Raw genomic sequence first — 13789 nt, 5'->3', positions numbered from 1 at the left:
TTGTGATGTATATATGTATATGCATTATCTTGGGATAAGTGCATGATTGTTATTAGCAAATCTTGCGATATACAGTTAAACCTCGATTAAGTAATATCCGATAAAGTAATAACCTCGCTTAAGTAATAATTTTCATCGGTCCCAACTTGGGCCAATGTTGTAAAGTAATATTCTCGCTAAAAGCATAAGATAATAAAAAATTCGAAAGTCATTAAGGGCCCAAGTAATATGTAAAGTAATAATTCCATAATTATATATATATATATATATACTGTATAATGTATATGATTACAAAATTTAATTCTTATTAAAATATGAATCTATTGTAGCTTGTTTCTTCTTTCCACCAAAGCCAAAATTAATCTCGTCCTTGACTTTATGTAAAGCAAAAATAACTCCTGGTATGTTTTGCTCGTGTTGTAACAAGTAATTGTTCAAAGTGGTGAGTGCTTGAAATGCTTCCTTTGATGACACGCTTGGGATGACATTGCTATCGTCGGGTTCAGGATCAGTCCCTTCATCAGTGCTCATTACCGACTCAATGATTTCTTCATCCGTAGGTGATTCCATAACCGCATCATTCTCGTTTGGATAGTTTAAGAGATGCTCGACATCCATCACATTCCTATATTGTAAATTAGAGATAACTTCATTTAATCCTTCGACACCTTCATTTATTTCTCCAAGTTCTTGTTCATCATTTTCTTCTGAACGAATCTTGCAATGCCGAAAACAATTTGCAATTGTGGTTGTTTTCACATCAATATTCCAAGCCATGTTAGCAAAACTAATAGCATTCAAGATATTAACTTTTTCAGGATTTGTTGCATTAACTTCAAGACTTTGCAACATGCTAGAATATAGACGACGCCGATAGTGAACTTTAAATGCTCGAATAATTCCAGCATCGCATGGTTGAATCTTAGATGTTGTGTTAGGAGGTAGAAAGAACAACTCTGTATTTCTCAAGCCTTCAACTATTTTTGGATGAGCAGGACAATTGTCAACAATCAAAAGTACCTTCCTGCCATTCATTTTACTATCAAACCAAGTAACAAATTCTTGAAAAAGCAAGCCAGTCATCCAAGCCTTCTTGTTAAAATGATACACACAATTAAGATTGTTTATATTCACATTTTTAAAGCACCTAGGATTGGCGTACTTACCAATGATCCAAAGTGGAACTTTGTCAGACCCATCACCGTTGCAACACACAACTACAGTGATTCTCTCTTTATCTTTTTTGCGGCCCTCTAGCTGTTTGGTAGCTAGTGAATGGTCAGCTTCAAGTCGATAGAATAATCCCGTTTCATCCATGTTATAAATATCTTTCAACTGAAATTGATCCAATTTTGATCGGATGCCTGGCAATGCATTTTCAATGTTCTCCATCATCACTGAACCACTTTCACCAAAACGCCGATAAGATTTGATTCCATATCTTGCCTTGAAACGTTCTAACCATCCACTGGAAAAGCTAAAATCGGAATTACTTTCCCCATACATTTTCTTCATTAGCTCCTTTCCTTTTTCTTGAATGATTTCTCCAGACATATTAACTTTATCTTGCCTTTGAAGAAACCACTCAAACAAAACTTTCTCTAACTCTGGATATTTTGCTGATTTGTGTTTTTTGACATCACTTTGTTTCCTCTCGTCGGACAAGTATTCCGAGGCTCTCTTGAGTGTGTTTGATATAGTTGATTGACTGATATCTAAGTCATATTTTTGATGTACCCATGCTTGTAAATCTTTCTGGCTTACACCTGGATTCTCCTTTTTATATTCACAAATAGCACTCCTTATCTTATCTGTGATTGCTGATTTTTTCACTCCTTTTAGATGATGCGAAGACATTGGTGTATACTGTAAAACAAAGTTGATATTGTATGTGTCTGTAGTGTACCATTCTATCATTTTATATAGTTAATCACAAAGTCTTATCATTAATATTATGGTGTCTCTTCATGTATTTTTATTTAAGAATTACAATAAATATTAGATGGTTGAGTTTCAATACAACGTACACAACACATGTTACCTTTATGTACTGATCTGGTGCAATTTTAATATGCATGCATCTAGTTTTTGGATATAAGTAATCATAATAAAAGTAATTTTAGATCAAATACATTGCATGTGATTAATTCTAGTTTTTATACGTACATTATATATTATACTGTACCACGTAAACATAAAAATTTGGTAAAGTAATAAAATATTACTTTATCGATAAAGTAATAAAATATTATTATATCGATAAAGTAATAAATTCGGTAAAGTAATATTTTTTCCCGGTCCCAAGGGTATTACTTTAAAGAGGTTTAACTGTATTGGATAATGTTGATATGGTATATATGCATGCTTGTTTCATAATCTTGATATCTAATTGTTGATTCAAATGCTTATAGTTGCATAATACCTATGCTAGAGATAAGCAGTAGTTGCGTATACCCTTAGTATAGGGGACCCAAAGGTAAACATTTTCTAAACCGGGAGTCGATGTTCCCGAGTATAATATATATATATATATATTTATATATATATATATGAATAGTTTTCAAAACTATTATTCGAATAAGGTTTATTCGATAACTTTATTTTACTTAATGAATATTATTTTGAATATTCATTCGAGGGCTTATGACTCCGTTTATTTTATTAATGAATATTATTTTGAATATTCATTTGAGGGCTTATGACTCCGTTTATTTTATTAATGAATATTATTTTGAATATTCATTCGAGGACTTATGACTCCGATTATTTACTAAATAATATTCTTTATTTTATTAAAGAATAATGTGTCGATAATCAAACTTACTTTTGATTATTCAAATAAAGATATTACTTTCGTATAAGTATATCTTTGGTTATTTAATATTCATTTCAAGTATAAGTTTTACAACTTCTACTTCAATTATTTTTATAAAGATTATTCTTTATGGGAATATTATTTAAATAATAATATTCAGATATTTTCTAATATATTGGGACTGATTTATTTTATTAAATCAGCATCACTCCAAACATTCTTAAAAATGTTTTCGAGTCTTCAAAATGATTTTAAAGGGTTAGGGCGGATCCCAAAACTCATTTTTATATTTAAGATCCTCCTTTCAAAGGGGATTTAAATACTCGCTCAAAACCTGAGGGATCCGGCTCTGTGGTGTGTTTCATATTCGCAACAAGGTTGCTATTTTGATAAAAGAGTTTTTGATTACTTACCCAACACTCGGGAAGTAAAATTCTTGGAACAAGTTAATCCATTAACAGGCATCGCCTGGGAAATATCGGTGAGTTTTTCTTTCCAACTAGATACGACTTCTTGGTGGAGCCGTATCAACAAGTTTCTACTTGGGGAAAGGGGGGACGAGCTTTACGTTTCAGAGTCATGGATTTCATCTGAACTAGGAGTGGCGTAAGTGGTCGAGTAGCGCCGGCCCAGCCTTATTATATTGGCCCAAATGGCCCGGAAGTTCCGATAAGACGGTCCATTCCTTAGGAGTCCAGTGTTCGGTTGACAAGTAAATCCGACAGGTTCTCCTCTACATGTAGAAAATGGTGGGGTTGTACTACTACGACTGATCATCGTAAGTGGTCTTCCTGGCGCGGCAAACTCCCGTAATGAGTTCATCATCCAATTGGATATTTCTGCAACACTACCCAGAACACTTCGATAGAAAGACTATGGTTGGGCGATTGTTGAGTGTTGGCAGGGTCGAGTTTTCAAAATGATGTTTGCATCAAATGAAGTATCTCGTAACTTCATTTTATTTTGGTGATATTTTAAAGATTGATTCTATACAAGTTTTGTCTGGTAGCTTAATCTATGGGATGAACTATTTATACATTGAATGGTGGTAGTTCAAGTAGTATTTGGAAAAGATATAAGTATATTGGAGTATCTTGTAACTTCATCTTTTAAACTTATATCTAGTAAATGATTATCTTGTGCATGTCAAAGATTTTCAGAAAAACGTTGAGACAAGGTTAGATATATGAGATCACCTTGCAACGATATTTTTATACAGTTATAAACTAGAACTCTGTGTACATTATACATGTCAGAGGATTTCAAAAATTGTGAAAAGTATATATATATATATGTATATATATACTGAATATTTTGTGACTTGGTCGCGTTAAGATATCAGCTTGGTTCATTTCTTTTGACCAAGACTTTCATGAGTACTATGAGAATGCTCATATATTGTTAATCAGTATACATATTATTTTGGTGGGCTTGTTGCTCACCCTTGCTTTCTTCTTTCATCACACAACATCAGATATACAAGATGAACAGGACCAAGCTCCCAATTCGCGAGCGGATAGGAAACGTTCCGCAGTTTCCTATAGGCGTTGATGTCGCTGTAACTGAGGTAGGAACTACCAATAGGCTAGGCTTTCAACTTTTGATGTACCAGACTTATGTATCTTTATCAGTTGTAATAATGGCAAAGAAATGTAAATTTATTCAGAAACCCTTTTAAGGTGTAATGGCATATAATTTTGGAATAAAATGACTCATGTTATTTTTTTGATATTCATCTCTGAGACTATAACTTGTGGTGTGTGTGTTTATTGTGGGGTCACAGTACAGAGTAGTTGATTGTTTATTAAGATTGAGTGTTATTAAGGGAAATGGAACTCGTGACAACCCGGATCCCCGACCCCGGATTTGGGGGTGTTACAGAAATGGTATCAGAGCTAAGCGTTATAAACCTCAGAGATGATGTGACGTTAAGATAATAAGTTCATTAAGATAATAAGAACTCTTGCCAAGTTCATAGTCGGGCTACCTAACGTAGTACTGATAGTTAAAACCCTTATGGGAACCCTTATAAATATCGTGATAGGAGTGTAGTTCGTTACCGTATATGGTAGCGGGACTCCGAACCCTGAGGTTGAGGAGCAACAACGCGATGATGTTTTATTAGTTATTGGAGATCAGATTGTGGACCCGATAGAGCGTCCTAACACGGGACCGGATGATGTTCATATTGAGGATGTAGCGGTTGAGGATGTTGTCCTAGAAGGGATTATCGCTGAGAAGGATCCTGTGAAGGATCCTGACAAGAATGAATAAAGGACCACTGAGGAATTGATGACCATGGTTAGGGCAACTACCAGAGGTAGGATTGGCCGGTCACTACCAGTGGTTCGTTTAAGTTTGTAAAGATAGTAGCCCCTTTAACGCGGCTTACTCATATGACTGAGAAGTTCGAATGGATAGAAAAATGCGAGAACAGCTTTTAAGAACTGAAGCAAAGATTGGTGACGGCCCCTATGGTGGCATTGCCGGATGGAAAAGAAGATTTTGTGATCTGTAGTGACGCTTCGCATAAGGAATTAAGGTGCTTCTTATACAACATATCAAGGTAATCGTGTACGCGTCAAGACAATTAAGGGAATATAAAATTCGATATCCCCACCCATGAGCTTGGGCTCGTGGCAATAGTTTTGCCCTAAAGATTTGAGGCACTACTTGTATGGAGAGAAGTGCGAGATTTACACAAGCCATAAGTGCTCTAGTGCATTTTCACGTAGAAAGAGCTCAACATACGCCAGAGGAGGCGGTTAGAGCTAATCAAGAATATTGATTGGGAGATTCTTTATCATTCGGGGAAAGCCAATGTGGTGGCTGATACCCTTAGTAAAAAAGGAGAAACTCAAGATGATAATGTCTTTGGGAGAGTTTATGAGAGATTTTGAGAAAATGAAAATAGAAGTGAAGGTAACCGGAGCAGGTACCGAAAAGATGTTTGAGATTGCAATACAGTCCGAATTATCGGAAAAGAACATATTGTGCCAGAAAAAGTGATGAATGAAGGCAGAGAGCCAACAATTAGATAAAAGATTAATACCGAGAAAGATGATAAGGGAATAATGAGGTATTCCTACAGAATTTGGGTTCCAAATGTTCAAGAGCTTAAAGATGAAATCTTAGATGAAAGCTAGTTTGAGGAATAAGATTTAGAGCAAACCCTGAACGTGATAGTCAGGGAGGTCGCCATCAAGATAGAAGGAACCCATAACATAATGGAGTGGAAAATGAGGATTTTAACGTATAAGATAACCCCAAGTATGGGAGAAGGATGAAACATCTCATACTAAGGAAACAGAAAGTCGAGTAAGGAAAGGAGACCCGAGACGGTACTCCTATATGACAATTCATGGACCTGTCTAAAAAGAACTTAGACTATTATCCCCAACCACCACCTCGAGGAAACAATGCGGTAGGAAATTCTTTCATGACCTTTAAGTCGCTAAGCTCTTAGAGTTCCAAGGAACAGGTTGACCCAGTCGAGGCAAGAGCCTAGCTAAAGGAAATATAGGAATCATTTGAGATTCTAAATGATTGACGAATCACAAAAGACTGTTTTTGTCACTTACCCTCCTAAGAGAGAGGCCACCCGCTGATGAAAGGCCAAAGAAGGCACGGAGCAAGAGATTATAATAAACTGATTAAAGTTCAGTCAATTGTTTTCGGGAAAGTAATTCCCAAAGTTATGGAGAGAGTGTAAAAGCTTTAGAGCCAGAACAAAGGCGGACGAGTATGATGAAATATGAAGCTAAGTTGTAAAAGTTGTCAAGATTCGTTCTGATGACAAGAATCCCAAAATGATGTGATGTTTGAAGTCAATGATTAGTGGGTTCATGAAATAATGATAAGAGAAAGGAAAATAAAAAGAAACTGAAGTGGAAAGGAATATAAAGGCAATAGAGTTTGAGGAATGATACGGGGGTTGGGTATGAGGAAACCCTAAAGACTCGTAGCAATAGAAATAGAAAAGTATGTAATCGTCAGGATGAGGGTGATTCACCATGAGTTAAAGTTGATGATTGAAGGAATAAGAGATACATATATTTTATCCCCTGTAGGTTGGGAGGATTCAAGGAAACCTTGAGATAGTTCGAAGGATAAATAATGAGACGCGGATAGACTGAGGAGACAAGGAAGTAAGAAATTAGGAAAATTGGATGAAGGAAGTGACCTTCAAGAATGTGAAGTGTAAGACCGGTGGCTTGATACCCAGAAAGGGAGACGCCAGGTATGAAAGATATCCCAACATTGAGGTGACTGTTGAGATAAATAACAAAAGTAAATAAGGAATTATTAAGAAGAAGTTCACGTTGAACACGACCAATATCTTCCAGAACATCCTTGTAATCGTTACCAAATTAGGCAAGAAAAGCGGATAATCGTTGTTATCTTTTGGAGGCCATATTGATTGACCTCATTTTGAATACAGATGTTATTGTGAAATTAGGCATATACTATTGAGGTGGAAATGATTGAATAAGACACCCTTATCAGGAATATATGACTTGATTTATCCATGGAAGGATGCATGTACCTTTTTAAAGGTGGAATTAAGGATAGAACATCGGTAACTTAAAATGAATCTTAGGGGAATGCATAAAGGTTGGCATTTCACCCTTAATAGGGATAGTATGAGTTTTGACAGTATGAATTGGAAAGGATTAAGGTAATAACAACCTTTAAAAATCAGTGGAGAAATTTTTAAAAGTACATAGACAATGGTTCTAGTATTAGTAAATGGTATTTTGATATGCCCTGTATCTAGGAAATACAGGAGGAACGATTCAAGGATAACCTTAGAGGTTTTACAAGGAGAAAGGTAATATTCAAAATTCTCAAGAATAGAAATTTTGATAAAGGAAATATGAAGTAATAATAATAATGCCCGGTGGAGCACATGTTAAACCATGAGAAAGTATAGATTAAACCCAACAAAGGTCAAGAATGGTGAAAACAAGAAGGACCCAAGATAAGAGACGTCCTAAGTATGATCGAGAGTCAGTCGTGAAAATGATTAACCTCTAAAGACTGAGGCAATAACTTATGGAAAAAAAATGGTGGTTTTTTTTACTCATCAGATTCTAAGGAAAACATCTTCACACAAGCAGTGATTGGAAATGAGGTAGAAAATTTAGTTGGAGATCGTTCAAACGACATTGATTGTAAGGAAATTTTACTATCAGGAAAGGCCAAAGAGGTGGCCGACACTTTAAGTGTAAGAGAGCAATTATAGGCACTCGTGCCAGAGGAATACAGTGATAATGGTTGAAGCCGTAAAGGTTGTATTATGGGTTGGAAGATTGACATTCCTTCTGATGACTGTGCAATACCCAACTGTAATAGTAGTTTGGTAAAGGTTTAATTCGTATAATCGCCATGAGCGGGCTATCTATCTTAGAAGGTACTATCTTGAGATAAGCCAGGACCATGTTACGAAATGACTAAATGAACCTTTGAGATGCATGTCTCCCAATAAAGACATACGATTAAGAATGGTATTAACCTGCTATCGTTGCATTCATTGAAACTCTTCTGTAATTTTATCTGCTTCATGTCATATGTATGTCAAGTTCAGGAGAGTTCTTCATGAATCATGAACGGTGATCATGTTACCTCCTTAGAAGAATTCGATACGAGATATATGGACTCCGTATAGTTAGCTATTAAGACTTCATGGAAAATGAATGATTATAGTAGGTCAACGGTGGACCCTAGTAGTGCAGCAATGATTCCGCGAGTAATGAGTCGATTACAACCGTGAGAGTTGTATTGGAATGGATGTTGAGATTGAGTACCACTAATCGGGTCGTGGTGGTGTGTAAGTTATCATTGATAGACTAATTAAGTAGATTATCTACCTATTGAATACTTATTCCTTCTTATCAATAGAGAGTCGTATTACTATACGAGGAAGGTTGCGGTGCAAGCATAGAATTCTAGTAACGATGATATATAGAATGAGATCCCAGATTCGATTCTCGATGTCGAGGGAGTTTCAAAGGTAATTGTGTATAAGCTCGAGGAAGAGCATGGGTCCATAGAATGATGGACGGAATAGCAAAAATATTTAAGCATGCAAAATGCGATGCGATAATACTTGATGTTGATATATATATATATACATATATTTTATTCTCCTATGACAAACCTCTATAGTTCAGAGGTAGGTTCCAAGCCAGATATACAATTCTCCTATAGGCGTTGATGTCGCTGTAGCTGAGGTAGGAACTACCAATAGGCTAGGCTTTCAACTTTTGATGTACCAGACTTATGTATCTTTATCAGTTGTAATAATGGCAAAAAAATGTAAATTTATTCAGAAACCCTTTTAAGGTGTAATGGCATATAATTTTGGAATAAAATGACTCGTGTTATTTTTTTGATATTCATCTCTGAGACTATAACTTGTGGTGTGTGTGTTTATTGTGGGGTCACAGTACAGAGTAATTGATTATTTATTAAGATTGGGTGTTATTAAGGGAAATGGAACTCGTGACAACCCGGATCCCCGACCCCGGATTTGGGGGTGTTACAATAAATCTGCTTGAAGTTCTATTGGCTCGTATTCAATTACATGCCTGGAGTTTGGATTATACTTCTTAAGCATCGATACGTGAAAAACATTGTGAATGTGCTCCATGTGCGGGGGTAATGCCAACTCGTAAGCTACTTTACCCACACGCTTTAGAATCTCAAAAGGTCCGATATATCTAGGGCTCAGTTTTCCTTTCTTCCCGAATCTTGTCAATCCTTTCCACGGTGATACTTTCAGTAATACTAGATTTTCTTTTTCGAATTCCATATCTTTCCTTGATTAATCTGCATACTTCCTTTGACGGTCTTATGCTGCTATTAATCTCTTCTGGATAATTTCAACAACTTCCTTCGTCTGTTGCACCAATTCGGGTCCAAGTATCTTGCGTTCTCCTACTTCATCCCAATATACTGGAGATCAACATTTGCATCCATAAAGAGCTTCATAGGGTGGCATCCCAATGCCGGCATGATAACTATTATTGTAAGCAAATTCTACCAAGGGTAAATGCTCATCCCAACTTCCTTTGAAATCAATAGCACAAACACGTGACATGTCTTCGATTTTCTGGATTGTTCGTTCACTTTGGCTGTCCGTTTGTGGATGGTAAGCCTTACTCATATTCAGTCTCGTTCCCAAACATTCTTGAAAACTCTTTCAAAATCTCGAATTAAACCTCGGATCTCGATCGGATACGATAGATACAGGAACTCCATGACGAACTATAATTTCTTTCAGGTACATATGGACTAACTTGTCTAGTAAAAATCTTTCATTTATAGGCTAAAAAAATGAGCTGACTTGGTAAGTCTCTCTACTATAACCCAACTGGCATCATGATTAGCTTTCGTCCTTTGTAATCCGACTATGAAATCCATGGCAATATGTTCCTACTTCCATTCTGGAATCTCTAATGGCTGTAACAATCCACTTGGTCTCTGATGCTCTGCTTTAACTCTTTGACATGTATAACATCTGCTAACCCATTCTGCAATCTCCCTCTTCATATCTGGCCACCAATAATTTTCCTTTAAATCTCTGTGCATCTTGGTACTCCCGGGATGGATTGAATACCTTGAATTATGAGCTTCCTGTAAAATTTCATTCTTCAACTCCGTTACTGGTGGAATCCAAATTCTAGAAGAAGATCTAAGAATACCTTGATCGTTATTTGCGTGCACAACTCCTCACCTACCAAATGATTAATGTCCTGATCCATTACCTCCTCTTGACACTTCCTTATCTTTTCTAACAACTCCGACTGGAAAGTCATACTATACACTTTTGCTTCATCAGGCTTGCAAACTCTGATTTCCAATTCCAGTTTTTAAAATTCCTTGTATATCTCTTCGGGTACTGATAACACATTCAACTTTTCTTTCCGACTTAACGCGTCCGCCACAACATTTGCTTTACCGGGATGATAGTTAATTGTGCAATCGTAATCCTTAATCAACTCTAACCATCTTTTCTGTCTCATATTAATCTCCTTTTGTGTGAATATGTACTTCAAGCTTTTGTGATCCGTATAAATCTCGCATTTTTCTCCATATAGATAATGTCTCCAAATCTTTAAAGCGAATATAATGGATGCTAGCTCCAAATCAAGAGTAGGATATTTTTGTTCATGTAGTTTCAATTGCCTTGACGCATACGCAATAACCTTATCATGCTGCATCAGAACGCATCCGAGTCCTTTATGAGAAGTATCGCTATAGATTACGAAATTTCCTTGATCGTCTGGAAGTGACAAAACAGGTGCCGTGATTAATCTTTGCTTCAATTCCTGAAAACTTTCTTCACATTTGTCGTTCCATATAAACTTTTCATTCTTCCGTGTAAGCTTTGTCAATGGTGTTGCAATTCTTGAAATTTTTTGAACAAATCGACGATAATACCCCGCTAATCCCAAGAAACTTCTTACCTCTGTCGGTGTTCTCGGTCTTTCCCAATTTATAATTGCTTCAATCTTCGCTGGGTCCACTTTGATCCCTTCATTACTGACTATGTGTCCTAAGAACTGAACTTCCTGTAGCCAAAACTCACACTTTGATAATTTAGCATATAACTTTTTCTTCCTCAAAATCTCCAAAGTTGTCCTCAAATGTTCTGCATGATCCTCTTCTATCTTTGAATAAATCAAAATATCATCTATAAACACAATAACAAACTTGTCCAAGTATTCCTTGAAAATTCTATTCATCAGGTCCATGAATGCCGTCGGGGCATTGGTTAATCCAAAAGACATCACTAAAAATTCATAATGTTTATACCTTGTTCTGAAAGTTGTCTTTGGTATATCTTCTGGCTTAATATTTAGTTGGTGATATCCCGATCTCAAATCGATCTTGGAGAAGTAATTGGCTCCTTTCAACTGGCCAAACAAATCATCAATCCTAGGCAACGTATACTTGTTCTTAATTGTAAGCTTGTTGAGTTCCCGATAATCAATGCATAGTCTCATGCTTCCATCCTTCTTCTTGACAAATAGCACCGGTGCACCCCACGGGGATACACTGGGTCTGATTACTCCTTTCTCTAACAACTCTTGCAATTGCTTTGCTAGTTCCTTCATCTCAACGGGCGCCATTCTATACGAGGCCTTGGATACTGGTTCCGTTCTAGGTTCTAAATCGATCGCAAACTCAATTTCTCTATCTGGAGGAAGTCCTGGTAACTCATCGGGAAACATATCTAGAAATTCATTGACTACCGAAATATCTTCGAGTTTTGCTGGCTCCTGACTTCTATCAATCACATATGCAACGAAATGCTCGCATCCTTGTCGTAGTAGCTTTTTAGCTTGACTCATCGTTAAGAACTTCTTTGCTTGTTTCTAGCCCTTAAATGTTACTATCCTTTCGTCTAGCATCTTTACCATTACCTTCTTATTTCGACAATCTATTTGGGCATCGTGCTTAGATAACCAATCCATTCCTAAGATAACATCAAACTCTCCTAACTTAAATGGTATCAAATCCACACAAAAATTATTACCAGAAATCTCAATTTCACAATTCCTACAAACTTGATTGACAAATACACGTTCTTGATTTGCTAATTCCACAGTCATTATTTCATTTAAACAATCAACTGGACAATTTAACTTACTAACAAAATCTTGAGAAATAAATGATTGAGTTGCTCCCGAATCTATTAACACTTTAGCACATAAAGAATTCACATTAAGCGTACCTGCCACGACATCAGTATCCTAGATAGCGTCCTTCACAGACATATCAAAAACTCTAGCCCTTGGAGTCTCATTTACTGCTGGAGTAGATCCCATAATTTTCAATGCATTACTGACTGGTGCTGGTGTCTTACAATCCCTGGCTATATGTCCGGGCTTTCCATATTTAAAGTATGTAAATCCAATAGTTGGAACCTTAATTGCTGGATTCGGGATAGGCTAATCTTTGTTCACTGGCTCTCTTGCTGGCTGATTGCGGCACTCCCTCGAATAGTGCCCTTTCTGATTACACTTGAAACAAACCATGTTCAACTTATTACAAACTCCTCCGTGCTTCTTCCCACATACCTGACAATCTGGAAAAGTTAGCCTCAACTGATTCAGCTGTTTTACATTGACTGGATGGTTTCCTTGACCTCTGTTGCCTATATTTTGCTTCTTACAATTAAAATTCCTTCCTGGTTGAAACGTGCCCTTCCTAAAATTTGGAAACTTTCCTGGTTGTGACTGTCCTTCATTCCCTTCAAACTTTCCTTTTCTTTCTGTGACATCTCACTCTCAGTTTCTGCAATCATGGCCTACTGTACGACTCCTGTATAGGTATCCAATTCAAATATGGCTACCTTTCCTCTGATCCATGGCTTCAGACCTTGCCGGAATCTCTTAGCCTTCTTCCTATCAGTATCCACATATGATGGCACATACCTTGACAACTCTTCAAACTTACTCTCATAATCAGCTACCGACATATTTCCTTGCTTTAGCTCTAAAAACATCAGCTCCATCTGATCCTAAACAAACTGGGGAAAATATTTTTCTAAAAACAATTCTTTGAACCTCTCCCAAGTAATAACATCTGTACCTTCCAATGTCTTCACAGTTTCCCACCAATAGGTGGCCTCATTTTTCAAATAATAACTTGCAAACTCAACCTTCTGTTCTTCCTTTACCTTCACTAAAGCAAACGACTTCTCTATTTCCTTTAGCCAAATATTCGCTTCAATCGGATCTAAGGAACCCTTGAATTCTGGTGGGTTCACCGCTTGAAAAGTTTTGAAAGTTACCTGGGGATTGGTCTGCCTTTGTTGTTGTTGAGTCAGGTGAACTATTTGTTGAGCCAAGATCTGAAGAATCTGGGCTACTGCTAGGTCTATGGGTCCTGGGTTTGCATTCTGGTTGGTATTATCTTGGTTGTTGTTGTTGTTGGTTTCTTCATTTTGGGTATTGGTACGGG

At 36.7% G+C, this 13789-nt stretch overlaps 1 protein-coding gene across 1 annotated transcript; it reads right to left on the bottom strand.

Moving 5' to 3' along the window:
- Positions 1–297: 297 nt before the first annotated feature.
- Positions 298–1917, bottom strand: LOC141695666 (CENP-B homolog protein 2-like). The gene has a single exon (XM_074499896.1). It carries the CDS (start codon positions 1915–1917, stop codon positions 298–300), a length of 1620 nt encoding a protein of 539 aa, XP_074355997.1.
- Between the last annotated feature and the right edge of the window lie 11872 nt (positions 1918–13789).

This window comes from Apium graveolens, chromosome 11 (genome assembly GCF_009905375.1).
Source record: "Apium graveolens cultivar Ventura chromosome 11, ASM990537v1, whole genome shotgun sequence".
NCBI lineage: Eukaryota > Viridiplantae > Streptophyta > Magnoliopsida > Apiales > Apiaceae > Apium > Apium graveolens.
Note: the sequence above shows the minus strand (reverse complement) of the source record. Positions and strands in the feature narration are given on the sequence as shown.